General features: G+C 43.3%; 1 protein-coding gene across 1 annotated transcript in view; it reads left to right on the plus strand.

The window, feature by feature from the left end:
- The window catches only part of NPHP1 (nephrocystin 1), a 40,889-nt gene that overhangs the window by 11,503 nt on the left and 10,767 nt on the right, over positions 1-18,619 (plus strand). Inside the window, exons 11-14 of the mRNA XM_054983002.1 lie at positions 946-1,074; positions 1,820-1,894; positions 4,977-5,087; positions 7,157-7,239. Coding sequence (XP_054838977.1) covers positions 946-1,074; positions 1,820-1,894; positions 4,977-5,087; positions 7,157-7,239 — 398 coding nt within the window. The remainder of the gene's footprint in view (positions 1-945; positions 1,075-1,819; positions 1,895-4,976; positions 5,088-7,156; positions 7,240-18,619) is intronic.

An 18,619-nucleotide genomic window follows, 5' to 3' on the forward strand; every position in this document is an offset into this window, starting at 1 on the left:
AAGTCCTGGAGTGATCCAGATACCAAGAATATGCAAATTAGTCCTGAATCTTTGGGCTGGTTGATTTTGAGCATTTCGATTTTGAGGGAATAGGTAGTACAATCCACAAAAGAATTATGTTACAATTGGTCAACCTAGTTCCCATTGATTTGTGCCTGACCTGTACCACTTCAGTGAAGGTGGGGGTCCACATAAATGAAGTCTCATCCATACAATAAAATTATCTGCTTATATAAAAGTAGCATGTCACAGGAAGGATAGTCTAGAATCCTTCTGTGACAAAGTCATTTTCTGTGTGCAATAATTCTTTTCGTAAGGAAGAGCATTCAGTCACAGGAGTACTCATCTACAGTGTGGCACAGCATTACACAGACAAAGGTGTATCATCTTAATGAGGTTTATCACCTTAGATTTTTAACCAGTTTGGTTCCAGTGTTGTTAATTTTTTGAAATCTTATGGTTGTATGAACTAGTACAAACCATCTTTTCATGGACCTAGTTTGTAGTCTTAAGAGCAAGTACAGGTGACACAGATTGTTCCTGTTGATTGCATGATATTGTTGTCACAAAAAGCAAAAGCAAAGTGGACCTGTAAGGGATTATATGTGCAGGAATGTGCACATATGTGAACGAGCTCGCCAGACAGCATCTGCCCTAGTAGATCCAACCGGATGAGACTTTACAGTAGCTGTCCTATGGTCTGTGTGCACAGCCTTCAAGTGCTTTTTCAGGAAGGCCTGGGGCTTCTTAAAGTAAGAGTAAAGCAGTTGATGTCTTGGAATTCTGACCCATGTGGCATGTGGCTCTTACAATTGGGAATGTTGCCTAACCATAAATTACAACCTTACTAAGAAAGAAACCTGTAAAAATTTCTAGAAACTACTGAGTAGCTAGGAACATTATGAAATCATCATGGCCTGTTCTAGTGTTTTGTCTGTCTTTTAGATGCAGCCCAGGCCAACTCGGATATCACTAATTTTGACACTGTGGAACTGTAAAGCAATTCCCTTTCCTGGACTGAGCATACAGGTCCTCAGTAGGCATATTCGACTTTGCCTTTTTGATGGTAACAGAGTAAGTTTTACAATTTGGTTCACTTAAGAAGTTAAAACGTGAATTGTTTCCAGTACCTTGGCCAGATGAGATAGGGAAGGTTTGTCTACTTAGCTGTCATCTGGTATATTAAGGTGGCTTTACAGTCGCTGTGCATTTCAGAGCACAAAAAAAATGCACAGATGAGTAAAAGGTTATTTAATGATGTAGAAAGTTTGAAGAAGCCATTTCAGCATCGAAACAGCTTTTCTTAATACATATACCATCTTACCCTTTAATAAAACAGTGGCTACATGGTAGGGGCTTACATGGTGCTCCTTTTGAGATTTCTTAAAATTGGAGGCTTGTGAACTTTCTGGTTGCTCAACTTCTTTCTTCTGGGGCCAACTGCTTCCCCAGATAATATAACCCTTTTTCCACTGGAGGAAAATGCAGTCAGATTGTAGTGGTCATTTCATTAATGTTTTTCGATAGTTTAGAGGGCAAGTCCACATAGGTTTAGGAGGCTTGATATTTGAGACTCTTTGTTTGGGTCCTGACTCATCAGCTGAAAGAGGTATGGAATCATTATGACTTGAAAGAGTCACTTATGAAAGGGAGTTTTGCATTGCTGGTTATCGAAATTCCATCAGTTGCAAGAAGGAAAAGGCTGAGTTCACCAAATGTTGATGTACTAGCTTCCTATTCTTCACTGTCTTAATCTGCATTGTTATATTCAAATTCACATTTTAACAGTCTCCCCCTGTACTGCTTCATCTCCTTTTAGGTCTTGAGTAATATTCATACAGTTAGAGCTACATGGCAACCTAAAAATCCCAAAACATGGACTTTTTCTCCACGGGTGAGTATGCAGAGGAAATTACAGACTGATTTGGTATTGTCAGTTCTGCAAGATGTGATAGCTGCTTATATATACAAAAGTGTTGTTAATAGGTTCCCCAAAGTCCTACGAAAAAGATACTAGTTAAGCATTATGTCTGATTTAGAGAATTGGGAACTGAGGCACCAAGATATGCGGTGGCTTGTCTCATCCACCAGATGGAGTAAATGTAAGTGCTATGGGAAGCAATCCTATGCAGGTCTGCTCAGAAGTAAGTCCCATTTTACTCAATGGGGCTTACTCCCAGAAAGTTTTCTTAGGATTGTAGCCATACTATTCTTTATTAGCTTTTGCAACACCAAATCTCCAATTGTACTGACTAAATCTATTTTGCTAAATAAATGATACTAATAGAAAAGGAAGGAAGTGGCATGGATTTTTCAGCAGATGGCAACCTTGCCTCTAAGTCTTGAAATCTTAGGTTAGGGCTGGAAGTGAAAACAGCAGCTTTTAAAGGAGGCTCATAGGCAGACCTATGCCCAAATGTAAAATATTCCCCTATAATACAATTATATAGTAGAGAGCCATTTTTGCTTTAAACAGTTATGCAAGGATATTCAGCACATAGAATGCTTTGTCTTATTTTTAATCTCTTGGTACCTTTGCATGTGCCATTTCAGTCTGTCATGTAGTGCAGAAGCTAGTCTGTCCACAGCTTCCGTCTGTGTTTGTGAGTTTTCTTTGATGATTTATGACAGGCTTTCCTTTTTTTTATGTAAAATGGCCAGTAAAACAGATGAACAACAAAACTAAAATGGGCCAGCTATGTGATGGCAAGCTGGAATGTGTGTGGCATAGCTGATTCAAGGGAAAACTAAGGACAAATGAGTAGGAAGCAGGCAAAGGTTTAGGGAAGGGGCAGAACTAGCCACAGGCACCTACAGAATGAGTAAAGTGGGGGTATGGCCAAGAAGCCCAAAGTAAGAACTGCTGACCAGCTTGACAGCAGCCTCTTCTTACTTCCCTTGCTTCTAGTGAGAGAATGGATTAAAAGAGAGCAGAGAAACAAAGATGATTTTAGTTGCATGTGCATTCCAAAAGATTGCAAGTCTTTTTAGTTGTATTGTTATCCGCTTTTAGCCTGAACATTATTTTGTGGATATTTTTAGGTTGCTTAGTTGTTTAATGCTGTTTTATGCCCATGGCTTGTTTTTAATATGGGTCTTTTACATTGCCGGTTTTATGGTATTGTTCTTATTTGTGAGCTACCTTGAGCAGATTTCTGGAGAGGCTGCATATAAATTCCCTAAATAAATTAAACATACAATGTAGTGACCACACAATCTACCACAATTATATCTATAAATCTCACAGTAAATCTTTTGTCCCTTTGTCATCAGGCCAGTTCCCTGGAGAGGTGGCATAATAATTTCCAAATAAATCCTAAGCACAGTCTTCTAAATCCACTGAGCTCATTAGACTTCGCATCCTTCTAAGGGTGCAGTGCATTCCTCTGCTTAGGAATGCACTGTAAAGATTGCACTGTCAAGCTTAGGTAGGAATTGGAAATCTTGGGAGGGACTTTTGCAACCCAGAAGATCCTGCTGTGTGCCCTTGCAGATCTTCTCTCCGAGTTAGATGAAGAGCACAAAAAGTGTGGCTACTGAAAATGGCAGTCCCACCTTGAATTCCTCCTCTTCTCCTTCGCACGCTGTGATAGTAGAGATGTCACATTGTCTGTCTGTCCTTGGCAGCCAATGACATAGAATAGGGATGGGGAAACACATGAAGTGATGGGATCACATCGTGCATTTTCATCACTACATGTTTTGTTTGGAAGGGGAACCCAATGCAGGATTGCTGTTTTCAGCAGCAGCTGTGTGCTTTTGTCACACCTAGTTTTGCCTTTACTTTGTCAAAATTTGTGCAATAGAGGGAGCGTGTTGTTGGAATAGAGGGAGCTGAACAGGTTCTGAATCTTCTGTGATTAGTTACAAATTCCAGGGCAGTCACTATGTTGAGGCAAAAACAACAACAACAAAAAGGAGTTGTGCAGCATCTTAGAGATTTATTATGGCATAAGCGTTTGTGAATGTATGAATGTGCTCAGTTGGCAGGCATGTGTGTATTCACACATATATACACAGAAAAGGAGAAAAATTGTAAACAGTGAGGTCAGAACGCAATGAAATGCAGGAGGTGCAGTCTGTGTCATTTCCATGCTTCATCCAGGAAAGCTTGAAGTTGTCTAGCCACCACCTATTCAGTCACTTTGCTCAAGAATGGAATATTTGAGATTGGTTGATAGTTATTAAGATCTTTTGAATCTAGGGAAAGCTTCTTCAGATGTAAATGTTCCACCATCTGTTTCAAAGGTGGGGCAACCACTCCCTCTCACCTCTTGAACCTAGTCAACCCCCCATTTAATTAGCCAGGAAGTGAAGCAGTCATACAAATAGGTGGCAGGCCTCAAACCTCCAAGGACCCTGTCCATATCCTCAAACTGAATAAACTGAAGAGTATCCTAAACAACCAGACAAGTCAGCACTTTGGCACCATCTGACCTGGTCACTGCTTATGTAGAGTTCACTTTTGACGTACTTTTTCTCTATCCCGTATGTAGCTGAGGATAAGATTTATGTATCTGATGAAATGGACTCTAGTCCATAAAAGCCTATGCCACAGTAAATCTTTTAGGATGTCATACAACTCCTTTTTATCAAAGGTCAGTTCAGCTTCTCTTTGAGCCCTTATTTAGAGCTGAATAAAGGAGAGAATGGTAGAGGATGAAAAGCATTTAGACTAGAAATTTAATGGAAATTATTATTAATTAGTAGCTGGTAGCTATATTTTAGTAATGAATGAAATCTAATCCGCTCCAAATTGTGTAACTTGCCAAGAGCTTAGCTTTAGGAAGTGAATTAATACATTTCTGCAAAATGGTGTGAAAAGATGCTTTATAATGCTGATTCTTTTTATCAATGTGATTATTTCCATTTGAAAGTGAAAGAAGAAAAATGAGTGTTATCATCTCTTAAGAAACTACTTGAAAGTAAATGCATATATTTGCTTTTGTGTTTGTGGTTTTTTTTTAATTTTATAGGTCACTGGCATCTTACCGTGTCTCCTTGATGGTGATTGTTTTGTTAGGTCCAATTCTCCATCTCCAGATATTGGCATATTATTTGAACTTGGGATCACCTATATACGCAATGTAAGTTCATATGGGTGACTCATCATGTGAAACTGTGTTACTGACAGTCTCTGAATATTGATATTCTCCATACAAAGGGCTTAGCTTCATTACCCACAGGAATGAAGCGTGAGTTGACTTCAGTATTAAAAGAATGTCAACCTCCCATGGAAACTGGCATTAAAAAAAACATTCTTTGCCATCCTCCTGGGCAGGGATCTGGCAGCCTCATTGTAAATGTGCATATTCAGAAGTAAGAAATCCCAGTAATTTGAAACGTTCAGTAATAGAACATCATCCTTCTGTAGAAACTGGCATGTTTTAAAATATGCCACCTTCCCATGGAGGGATTTGGCAGCCTCCTTGTAAATGTGCATATGCAGAAGTAAGAACCCCACACTGCAATCCTGTAATCCTAACCTGAGTTACATCTTTCTAAGCCCTTTGACTTGAATGAATTAGAAAAATATAACTGGTTAGGAGGACTGCACTGTCATTCATTCAAAATAAGAACGAATATACAAAAATAATACTATTTGATAGTTCAAAATTTTAAATGATGATGAAAACCAACAGAAATTTTTAAAACTTTTTTTCCCAGTAGCTGGTGAAATATCAAAGGATTTACAAGTTGTTTCTCTCTATTGCTGACTCTCAATTTGGTGTTCTGCCCTCCCAAGGAAACAGGGATTATTTTGACCCTGGAAGTCATTGAAAAAAATTATTTTGCCCTTTTAAAAACTTTCTACAGACACCAGGCTCCTGTTATGCTTTCTCGTCAATGAACTCAATGCCCTCTCTTCCTGCCACACTTCCTTTCTTTTTTAAGTTTGAGGTTCATCAAAAGTGGCCCCCAATAGGCTTGGCTTGAAAGTGAAAGTACTTTGCATAATTGTAAATGACCCCCCAACAAATATTGAAAAATCATTTTAGCTCTGTTTCCATGTATAAATAGATGGACCAATAGCTATTATCTCCATTTCAAAGGAAGGTAGAGCAAATAGTGAAAACTAAACTTTCTCTCCATAATTTATATGCAAAGATATAAATTGTGATATTTTTGTTGTGCAAAAATATCACACTTTTGGTTTGGGGGTTTTATACTATTTTTGAAATTGGGGGTCGTAATGACCCCAAGAAAACCACTGTTTGCAACCTGAATTGTTATGTATATAGTAGGAGCAGGTAAAAGCCCTGTGTTTGAGCTCTCTCAAACTTCCCTTATGTTCATAGCCACATGGAAAAGCTCAAATTGAAATGTATCACAATTTTGGAAAATGGGGTCATTCTAGCTCCATGCAAGCCAAGCCTGGGAATGTTTGTAGGCATTCTCTGAACCTCTCCACATTTTCCAGACTTGAAGGAGCCAGTCAGCCTGGAACTTTAGATGACCTGTAGCCATCTGTCCACTGAGCTGATTGTTTCCCTTTGTTATTCAGGAAGAATTCTTAATTGTAAGGCTCTTAATTGTAAGGCAGCCTGAGTGCAAGTTATAAGAAATCTAGAGAAGATGAAATTAACAAACTCTCTGAGGAGTGATCTCTCTCAGCTCTGTCTTTTTAAACTACCCTCATGTAGAGAGGTGAAATTAACAGAGCCTTTGGCTCCGTCTTTTTAAAGTACGCTTCCCAAACTAACATTGCGTCTCCCTAGACTTGAGCATTCCCATGTAAGATGTCTCGTGTAGAGAGACTCACAGTCTCTCTACACAAGACATCTTACACAAGGATGCTCAAGTGATTTACTTTCTGTATGGTCTTATATTCAAGTGTACTCTGTCTCCCTAGCAGTGCATAAGAAAAGTGCAAGATCTTCCACTTGAGCATCCCTGTGTAAGATGTCTTGTGTAGAGAGACTCATAGTAGCAGACCAATCACCTCCACTTCTAGCCACTTCTCTTTGCATTATTAAAACTCCTTGCTGTGAGTGCCAAGAAGTCATTCCCTGCTGAGAGACAGGAGGAGGAGGAGGAGGAGTCGTCTACGACCGCTGTTCATAGCTTCTTGGGCTAGTATGGGTATAGAGATATGCATGTGGGTGCAAGACCTGGATTGCCAACAAAATAAGTTTCATTCCAACCATTTTCCTAGTCAACAGGTGAAAGAGGAGAATTAAGCTGTGGCTGGGCATTTCTAAAACTTTTTGACTCCAGTGGAATTCCAGTCTCCTTCAAGTAAGTTTCTTGTGTGAAAGAGGGAGAAGAAAGGAGCAAAGTAGAGCCACAGTGCAAAGAGAATTAAACCAGTTCACACAATTGGTTTGCCTGCAGCAGGCCAGGAATCTCAGAGTTGCTGATTCTTGGTTGGCTGCAGAGTTCACTAGGTTGTCTTACTGGAAATGTTGATAAATTACAATGGTAATGAGAACAAATGTTATTGTTCTTCTTGCAAATGCCCCTGCTGCGGTGCAGTGGAAATCAGGAACTATGATTATGGCTTTTATGTTATAGAAACTGCATATTTGGGGCAATTACCACACACAGGTTATTTGTGAATGAAAAGTTTGTGGATAGCCTTTTCCCTTAAGTATTTGCTAACTCCAGAAGAGAGCAAGAAGAGAAAACTGCTGGACTTTAAGTCTGTCAGGTGCCCTGCTGTTTGTGGAAGTTGGACAAGACCTTCAAATGAAAGCATCACACAGTCTTTACTATCTCTTTTAACAACTAGACCTGTGCAACTAAAAGAGCAGCTGTGGTATGGAGAATAGCAGGGCTGCCCTTAGTTAAAGGCAACATGCTCAAAAAGAACATGGCATCTGGCTTGGTTTGCATGCATGAATCCACGGATGGAGGATTCTTGGGCATGTTCTAGTTTGCAAGTCCCCTCACTGGTGAAGTAGCCTCACTGATGATCCTTTACAAAAATGGTCCTGAATGAGTATTTTAAATGGTGCCAGAAATACAGACTGCCCTTACAGCACACACTGTAATAAGGTAGAACAATTTGATATGTAATTACACTCAGACAGTGATAAACTTATAACCACAGTTTCATCGACATAGACAAAGAATCCACATAGAATGCTTAAAGGTGCTACTGGACTCTTTCCTATTTATTACAAGAATCCAGTATTCATCCTGTTTCAAAATATATTTCTTCAGGTAAATTTAGAGGAAGTACAATAAATGTTATGTGAAACTGACAATGAGATGCATTAACAATGACTCATAACAAAAAGTTGAAAACATTACTATTGAAAGAAGCCTCAGCTTGGAGCATCTGTACAGAATTATGTGACTATTATAACAATTTACTCCCATTTTATCATCCATACCTCCCTATAGATTACTCTACATGTAAGTTAAGTTCATCTGCGGTCTTCCTGTGCAGTCCCACATGAGACTGCACACGCGCAGGCCTGCCGATTTCGGAGATTTTTACAGCTCAGAACAACTAGGGGGCGCCTCCGCCTCCTAATGCGCATGTGCGGCCGCCTTTTCCTGCTGAAAACGGCTTCTAAAAGGTGGGGCGCCCCCAACGTACCCTCAGTTCCTCTTTTGCTGCCAACTTAAGAGGTTCTTGCTGGCTCTGCTCTTTGGAAAGCGTTTTTTTCTTCGAATTCCAGAAGATGTTGGACAAAACATTATTCAAACGATGTTCCACTTGCGATCACAAAATGACCAAATCAGATGGTCATTCTGAATGCCTGTATTGTTTGGGAGAAACCCTCAACCCGCAGGCATGTAAGTACTGCCGCACCTTCACCCTGAAGGCCAGGGCAGAAAGATCGGGGAGGCTTCAAGCGTATTTATGGCGGTGCGCGATGGCGGTTACTGACCTGCCTGTACAGGGCAAATCCCCCATGCTGGAAAAATCCACCACTCCGACTTCAAAATCTTCGGAGAAGTTGCCACATCCCCTCCAGTCTCCCGCTTCGACTGTTCCAAGACCCTTGAGCCCGACAAGGTTGGTTCGGAGCTCCTCGAACCTGACTACTCCCACTCCGTCGGATCCAATTTCGGGGTCGAGACCTGCTTCGGAAACATCTGGCTCCGTGTCGGGTGATCAGGCTAGGAGAGAAAGCTCCGTAGCTCCATCGGAACCGAGAACTTCTCAGAGTGGATCAATATCGGACCGTCACAACACCTCGTGTAAATCCTCGGATCCGAAGCGTCCATTGGATTTGGTGGAGACGAGTCTGGAAAAGAAAAAGAAGAGAAAGCATCTGTCTTCAAAATCGGACAGACAAGTTCTAGAGAGTGTTATCACCCCTCAGCAAGGTCAACAGGGTGCTTCTGAATCCGAACTCACCTCAAAAGGCCATCGTGGATCTGGGGACACGCCTTCCCCTAGGAGAACCCCGGCATCTGAGAGGTCCCGGGAATCTGATGTAATTATGATCGAGAAACCTCCGACTCCATCGGGGATACCCCGCTCACCTTCTCGTGATTCATGGTCTTCACGCTCTTCTTGGACAGACAGAGGCCGTTCGAGATCTCGCCGCTCCGACAGATGCAGTCCTTACTCAACTAGACATCGTTATTACAGAGAAGGATCTTATGGTTCCGACTGTGGAACCAGGAGGCGCTCTCACTCGCCGTCCTTGCGTGCCTGCTCTCCGGGGTGATCCAGACGGGCCCTGGCTTTTCTGACACTGAATATGATTATTACCTTCCCTATGGTAAATCTTATGATTCCCCTCCATCGGAGTCGCCGGATGGAGCGATTGGACCGTCGGAGGAAGCAACCCCGACAGAAGATTTTCGCGCCTACAACAAGCTTCTCCAAAGGATGGCGAGGGCTCTTGAGATCGAGGTGGCTTCCTCGGAACCACGATCGAAGATTAAGATCCTAAAACATACGTATGCTGGGTCGACTCCTACAATTGCCTTTCCAATGATTGAAGGCTTCATGGAACCTCTGTCTGGTTTGAACCTAAAACCTGCTTCGACCCCTGCTACTAACAAGAAGATAGAAAATCTGTACAGGGTCAAGGACGAACAGTGTCCGTTCCTCTCTCTTCACCCATGTCCGTCCTCTCTTGTGACGGTGGATATGCAGGCGAAACCCAAACAAGGCTCTTTATCGGTCCCGTCGGATAAAGACAGTAGAAAGATCGACTCCCTGGCCAGAAAGGTCTATACATCAACTGCTTTTGGCATTAAAATAGCCAATTATGCTGCAATGGTGGCTGCCTACCAATTACTGTTATGGACGAAGGTAGCCACGTTTGTGCCTCAACTGCCAGAGGACCAACGGGTCTTCCTTAGAGTTATTCAGGAAGAGGCTGTTCGATTGTCACGTCACCAAATCACGGTGAGCAGGAATATGGCTGACACTTCCCCCAGGGCACTCTTATCTGCTCTTGTATTGAGGAGGTTCGTTTGGCTGAGGACCACTGCCTTACCCATGGAGACAAGGGCTAAAGTGGAAGATCTCCCTTTTGAAGGACAAAACCTGTTCTCCGATAGAACAGATGAATACCTGTCAAAGAAGCATAAAGACAGACTGACGGCTCGATCTTATGGCGTGGTACGTCAACACCAGTCTGGTCACCCTCAATACAGGTCCTACAACAGGAACCGTCAACAACGCTACCACCCTTATTATGGGTACGGGTTCCAACCTCAACGTCAGTACCAGAGCCTGCAATCTACCTTCCAGAGGAGGAGGCAGGGCAATAAGAATAGGCAAAACAATAATCAGCATCAACCCAAGGATTCGGGACATGCACAGAAGCAATTTTGACAATCACAGGGACCTGGCCCCTACTTTGGGGACAGGCTGTCTTTCTTCTTTGCTGAATGGTGTAACATTACCTCAGACGTTTGGGTGTTACAAGTGATTAATGTTGGATGTAAAATTGAGTTTGTTCAGTGGCCTGGTCTCTCGCTCCCTGTTTTTTCTTCCCAGACACCCCAACCGGGGGTGGTTTCAGAGTTATCAGCATTATTGTTGAAAGGGGCTATTGAAGAGGTGTCTTCTTCTTCTTCCCCCCTTGGTTTTTACTCTAACCTTTTTGTGGTAGACAAGAAGGATGGGGGTCTTCGCCCCATCCTGGATCTCCGGAAATTGAACAAGTCTATAAAGGTTCGAAAGTTCAAAATGACCACTTTGCAAATGGTCTTGACCCTGCTACCCTCTAGCTCGTGGTTTGGGGTATTAAAGATGCCTACTTCCACATCTCAATTTTCCCTGAACATAGGAAGTTTCTTCGTTTCACCTATGGTTCTCGTATTTTCCATTACTGTGTCCTTCCGTTTGGGTTGTCCACGGCCCCCAGAGTATTCACCAAGTGTGTAGCAGTGGTGATTGCCTTCCTTAGAACTCAGGGCTGCTGTATTTTTCCCTATCTTGATGACTGGCTGGTTGTTGAGCAGTCAGAAGAGGATGTAACCCACCAGATTTCGGTTACGTTAACTACCTGCTTAAAGTTGGGGTTATTTGTGAACCAAAAGAAATCAAAGCTTATCCCTACTAAGGTCGTCCAATTCATTGGAGCCATTATTGATGGTTCCCAGGATGCGGGTTTTTTGCCCTTAGACAGGGCTGATAAGATTAAGGCTCTTATCAGAAAGTTTAAGAGGTGCAGGTTCCAACCGGCCAGGCTTATTCAAGTATTTTTGGGCTATATGGCCGCCACTACAGCGGTGATATCCCTAGCGAGACTTAAAATGAGACCACTTCAACTGTGGTTTTCTAAAACTTTTTTCCCTGAGAGAGACTCCCAATGGAGGAAACTTAGTGTTCCTCGCATGGTTCTTTTGTCTCTGGAATGGTGGTTACAAGATTCTAACCTTCTTGGGGGTGTAGGGTTTGGCTATAAGCAACCAGACCTTTCAGTCACTACTGATGCCTCTACCCTTGGGTGAGGTGCTCACTGTCGGGGCTTATATGCTCATGGCTTGTGGGATGAATCGGAGTGTGAGGAACACATTAACCTCCTTGAATTGCATGCAGTTTACTATGCCCTAATTTCTTTTTCTGATTTGATACACAATAAGACAGTACAAATCCTTACAGATAACACCACAACTATGTTTTATTTAAATAAGCAAGGGGGCACGATGTCTCGGACCTTATGTGAAGAGGCAATGAAGATTTGGACTTGGGCCATTGACCATTGTTTGGCTAATAGCAGTTCATATACCGGGTGTAGACAATGTCACAGCTGATCGTCTTAGCAGGCTGGGGGGTGACACCCACGAGTGGTCTCTTCACGACACGTATTTGCGTCCTGTCTTTTCAGAATGGGGGACCCCAGAATTAGACCTTTTCATCTCGGAGGAGAACTACAAGACTCCCCACTATTGTTCCAGAGGAGGCGTCGGCCTCGAATCTCTTGGGGACGCATTTCAGTTAACTTGGTCAGGTCGCCTTCTCTACATGTTTCCCCTGTTCCCACTGTTAGCCAGGGTAATATCCAAGATCCAGATGGACAAAGCTTCAGCCATACTGATTACTCCTTACTGGCCACGGCAGCCGTGGTTTCATGCCCTTCTGAGGCTGCACAGTCAAATGCATCGGTTTCCAGATCAACTGGATCTACTGTCCTTTCGGGGGGTGCTCCATCACAGAGTACATACACTCAGACTGACGGCATGGCTGATTCTTCAGGACGGGGATTCTCTGAAGGGATGATGCACGTTCTCCAAAATGCCCGTCGCTTGTCCACTCGACAGTCATACTCCCTGAAATGTAACAAATTTACAGAATGGTGTGAGGGTAGAGGGATTGATCCCTTGGCCTCCTCCCTCTCTGATGTCCTGGACTTTTTGTGGGGACTTAAACGATCTGGCCTGTTCAATTCCTCTGTTAAAGTATACATGGCTGCAATCTCGGCCTTTCATCCTCCAGTCGATCGAAGGACAGTTTTTTCCCATTATACATCTAAATTGATTTTGAAGGGGCTCAATAACTTGTTCCCCCCGGTGCGGGTGTTAGTCCCTCAGTGGTCACTACCTCTGGTTTTGGCTAAACTCCTTTCCAAACCCTTTGAGCCGTTGGCTACTTGCTCTCTAAATTTACTTTCATTTAAGGTGGCTTTTCTCGTAGCTGTCACGTCTGCCAGACGGGTGGGTGAATTGGCAGCTCTTTCCTGTGACCCTCCTTATTTGAGTATTCACCCTGATAAGGTGGTCCTAAGAACAAAGATAAAGTTTTTGCCCAAGGTGGTGTCAAAATTCCATTTATCACAGGAAATTTCTTTACCCGTGTTCTTTAAGGATTATGCATCTGAGGCTGAGAGATTTCTTCATACCTTAGATGTTTGTAGGGCTCTCCTTTTTTATTTGGATAGGGTGAAGCCCTTCCGGAAGGACTCTCATGTTTTTGTTTGTTTTGCGGGCCCAAAAAAGGGGATGAGTGTCAATTCTCAGACTTTGGCCCGCTGGGTGGTGCAAGCTATTTTGTTAAGTTATAAATGTGCTAATCTACCTTGTCCCCTGGAGATACATGCTCACTCCACTAGGTCTCAAGCATCTTTGGCAGCCCTCCTGAGAGGTGTCCCTTTGCAAGATATCTGTAAAGCTGTGACTTGGGCATCTGCAGATACATTTGTGAGACACTACGCTTTGGACATACTAGACAGGAAGGAGACGGTCATGGGTACAGCAGTCCTACAATCAATCTTCCAGTCATGATGCATCTCTACCTACCACCCAGGTATTTAAGCTTTGTAATCTCCCATGTGGGACTGCACAGGAAGACCGTAGATGAAAAACAGTGTTTCATACCTGTAACTGTTGTTCATCTAGGTCTTCCATGCAGGCACACATACCCTCCCTCCTTCCCCGCTAATTCTCTTGGTACTTACCTTGTAGTCGGTGGCAAAAGAGGACCTGAGGGTACGTTGGGGGCGCCCCGCCTCTTAGGAGCCGTTTTCGGCGGGAAAAGACAGCCGCACATGCACGTTAGGAGGCAGAGGTGCCCCCTAGTGGTTCTGAGCTGTAAAAATCTCCGAAGTTGGCAGGCCTGCGTGTGCACAGTCCCATGTGTGCCTGCACGGAAGACCTAGATGAACAACAGTTACAGGTATGAAACACCGTTTTTCCTTTTAGTTAAAAAGGTAAAGGTAGTTCCCCTGTACAGGCACTAAGTCATTACTGACCCATGGGGGGACGTTGCATCATGATGTTTTCATGGCAGACTTTTGTTACGGGGCGGTTTGCCATTGCCTTCCCCAGTCATCTACATGTTACCCCCAGGAAACTGAGTACTCATTTTACCAACCTTGGAAAGAAGGAAGGCTGAGTCAACCTTGAGCCAGCTATTTGAACCTGGCTTCTGCCAGGATTGAACTCAGGTCGTGAGCAGAGCTTGGACTGCACTACTGCAACTTACCACTCTGCGCCATGGGGCTTTTATATTATATATTATATTATTAAACCGGCAAAATGAAGACTGTGGTTTTAATACCCTTAAAAATAGTAACATCTCTCCTGTCCATATTCCTTTTGAAAGAAAGCACTACTGCTTACTTCAATATCCCCTTTGCATAGGTTTAAGAAACTGTGATTGGAACCCCTAAAAAGCTGCTTAAAAACTCTAAACTTGAGCTTGTCTGGAGTGCCCAACTGTCTGGAGTGCCCAACTGTCTTGGGCACTCCAGTTGCACCAAACTGCAAATACCTTGGTAACTATAAGGAACAGTCTTCATACTGCACCCGGTCCAGTGGGGCTCTCTTTGCAACTTTGTTAGTTATGTTACTCTTTTAAAGCAACACATATATCACCCATCCTCAATATCTATTGGAACAACAAACACCAGATGAGAGGTCCAAGAAAAATAATGCAGATTACAATTTTAAAATCAAATAACTTTATATAAATATGTTATATACTTTACAAGTTCTTATAAAATGAAAACCATAGTCATATGAAGCAAGTAAAATCTAAGTTGGAATTTAGACCATATAGCATATAAAATGTAAGCCTGGACATTCATTCCACCTACTTAAGTAAAAATACATTATTGTAGTCAACTTTATTATATGGATGCATGTGTAAAATCTAATCACAAACAAATTGAAAATCCCTATGTCCATGCCCTTCCTCTACAAAATGTGAAACTAAGGGAGCCTCTGTAAGAGCAGTCCTGATATGACTCTAGTGTTCCACTATGTGGGTTCTAATAGAACGACTACTCTTACCCATGTGTAGAAGCCACATGTATGTATGATCACTAGGGCTGTGCATGGGTGGGGATATTCGGTATTCTGATATTCGGTAAACCCGAGTCGGGAAACCGATTCGGAATACCCCCAAATCTGAAGTGGCAAGCCGTTTCGGATTCGGGGTTCAGGAATCACTTCGGTATGCTCCGTAAACATTTGGAGCATACTGAAGGGGGGGGAACTCCCCCCCCCACCCTCCCTGGGGCAACCCCTCCACCCCCCACCCAACCCTGGGGAGACCCCTCCAACCCCCACTGACTTACCTGGCGGTGGGAGGGTCATCAGCTGGGCAGCGGGCTGCCGTCGCCACCGTGGTAGTGGCGGCGGCACAAGGCAGTGCAGCCTGGAGCCAGCCGGCTCCTCTGTTGCCGCCCGAGCCTGCGTGGTGGTGGGGAAGGCTGGAGCCTCCTCCTCCGGCTCTTCCTGCCCCTCAAATGGCTGCGGCGTGCTGGTGGCTGGCGGCCATTTGAAGGGCAGGAAGGGCTTTCTCCGCCTCCTCCAGCCCTTCCTGTCCCTCAAATGGCCGTCAGCCACCAGCACGCTGCAGCCATTTGAGGGGCAGGAAGAGCCGGAGGAGACAGCTCTGGCCTTCCCCACCACCCTGCAGGCTCGGGTGGCGCCACGGTGGCGGCAGAGGAGCTGGCCCGGAGCCACCGCAAGGTAGGTGGGGGGGGAGATGGGGGTTGATTTTTAAAGGGCCCCGCAGCTTTCCAAAGCATTTCCGAATGCTTCGGAAAGCTTTGCTTCGGTATTCCAAAGCGGGGCCAGCTTTGGAATACCATTTTCTTTATACTTGTTTTTAAATTGTAAGGAGCGTTTTTCAGTTTACTGTTTGAAACACATGGTTTTGAGACGATGTGAAACATTCCATATTGCAGTGAGGGTATCAAATAACTTTTCCTACTAGCATGGCTAGAGTTTTCTCAAAATTCATGCTACATCTGCTATCATTACTAAGCTTTTTAAAATGCATTGTCTTTATTGTTCTTACATCAACTTCAAACTACCTTCAAGGTAAAATGGGCGTGATTCCCATCTTCCATACGGAGAACTGAGAGTGAAACATGGATTGATATCCAAAGGAACCAAAGATTTCCAGTTCCTCTTCCGTGCATCCCTCCATCCCCCCCAATAGCTTCCTTTGAGGGCAGTAGTGAAGGGGGTCCTCCTAGAGGCACGTGCAATATGTCCTCCTCACTCACCCACCAACCTACCTTTTATCTGTCCCTCATCTTCAGCCATATTTGTTATTTCTTTAATTCATTTATATCTTGCCTTTCTTCAGAATAGGGACCCAAAATATCATTCTCCTCTCCTTCGTCCTTACAGAAATCCGAGGTAGGTTAGCCTGTGAGTGTGACTGACTCAATCATCCAGTGAGCTTCCAGAACAGAGTGAGGATTTGAACCTGGGTCTGCCATATCCTAGCCTGAAACTCTTTAACAGCTACACCACATTGGCTTTCATGGGGTGGCTATTGTTGAACCATAGCAAGCATCCAGGCCTGGGTGAATTATGTATGTCATGTGATATCAAGTTGCTTGACCCTGATGAGTCCTTCTTCCGAGGCAGAAACAGCCCTGAAAAGGCCCCTGACCTTTTTATTGACAGAAATCAAGGCTTGAAGGCTGGAAATACTGTGTGATTGCCTAGCAATGACTACTGAGGGTGTTTGTTTCTTAAAGCTACAGGCACTGCTTCTGTTATTGGTGGGGGTGTTACTCTCCAATGTATTTTTTTTTGTTAGGATTCAGATTTTAGGATTCAGATTGTTAGGATTCAGATTTTTCATGTCTTGTCTGTTCATGGCTCCAGTCTCCAAATTTAAGTGTCCACATATCTGGTGATGTTGATAGTTACATATATTGATGATACCTAACCACAGATCTTCTGCAAAACATGTAGCCGAGTCCTCTTTTTCCTCCTGCCTTTCAAAAGCTTATTGAAGACAATCTTATTCATGTTTACCTAGAATAGCACTATATCCAATAAACCTTTTCTATGAAAAGCTAAGCAGAACCCTAACTGACTAATGTCATTTAATGATGGCCTTTTGCCCGGCAAACCTTTAGTTTCAGTGTTCAAGGGACTCGGCCCAAGGAAGTTGCCCTTCATGTGTACATTCTCACCATACCACATATCTTTGAGATGGGTTTGGATCATACCATGAGAACTATTCATTTCTATTCATTCATTGCTAAACATGTCAAAGAGCCTGAAACTTGATGTCATTTGATATATATTCAGCCTCTTAACATTTTCGGAGAGTGGTTAAACTCGCTAAACAAGCCTCAGTCCCTGAACTATTTAAAACGTGGCTTGGATAAACCAAACCCAGATTCTGTCTTTTGAAACAATCTTGCATATGGTCTTCCTATTTTATCAGTAGTTTAGGATTTATTTATTTTGAAGTGTTACACGCTGACTCCTTAGAGAACCTACACGAGGCAGTTTCTATTTGTTTCTTTGGTCTTGAATATAAGCTTATGCTGGCTTTGTCAGGAGGCCTAAAATAAGTTAGAAAACTGTTCTTTTGTAGCATTTTTAATTCTACCTTTCTTTTAAAAAGTGTTAGCGAGGCTGTCAGGTCAGTCTTGAGACCTTTCTGCACAGTCTTGTTTTAAAGTGCACGAGCGGCACATTTTACTATTCCGTAGTTTAGATGTCTTCCCGCAGTGTTATATTCTTATGGCAGAGATACCACATTTTCCCAGTGCCGTTCCTAGGGATTCCCAAAAATGTTCATCATTTCACCACTGGTGAGTGCAGTTTTTATTCTGGTGGAATCCTCCCAAGAAGGGCAGGGGTTTCCCAGACCTAGTAAAAGGTAAAGGTAGTCCCCTGTGCAAGCATCGAGTCATTACTGACCCATGGGGGGACATCGCATCATAACGTTTTCTTGGCAGACTTTTTGTTGCAGGGTGGTTTGCCATTGCCTTCCCCAGTCATCTACACTTTACCCCCAGGAAACTGGGTACTCCCAGACCTAGTGCTGGAGGTATTTTTAATTAGGGTAGTGGTGCAGGGGAGGGAGCAGGAAACGTAATTTCCCCATCCCCATTACCATAGCACCAATGGACACTTCTTTTTTGAGGGCCAACCTCCACTCCCACATTGAGCGTTCCAGTCATGAAAAGCTGGTGTCATGTATTGTTTGACTAAAAGTTAATGCCATTTCCACAGACCTGGAAAGCATTTGATATGCATGTTAGATTGGACCAGCAGGGGTTTTTGTCCCCTTGCTTGCCACTTGATATGACAGTTACAGGTGTTGGGTGGTGTCTGATACACAAAGAAACGAGTGCTTATTTCAGACTGGGGCTCCTCTTTAAACCAGTTGTCCGGAACAGATAGATGCAGAAAATACTAGCAGAACAGTTCACTTGCATTTATCACTAAATACTGGTATTAACCTTTATGGGAGATTCTGTAAACACGC

This window comes from Eublepharis macularius, chromosome 1, assembly GCF_028583425.1.
Source record: "Eublepharis macularius isolate TG4126 chromosome 1, MPM_Emac_v1.0, whole genome shotgun sequence".
In the NCBI taxonomy this organism is placed as follows: domain Eukaryota; kingdom Metazoa; phylum Chordata; class Lepidosauria; order Squamata; family Eublepharidae; genus Eublepharis; species Eublepharis macularius.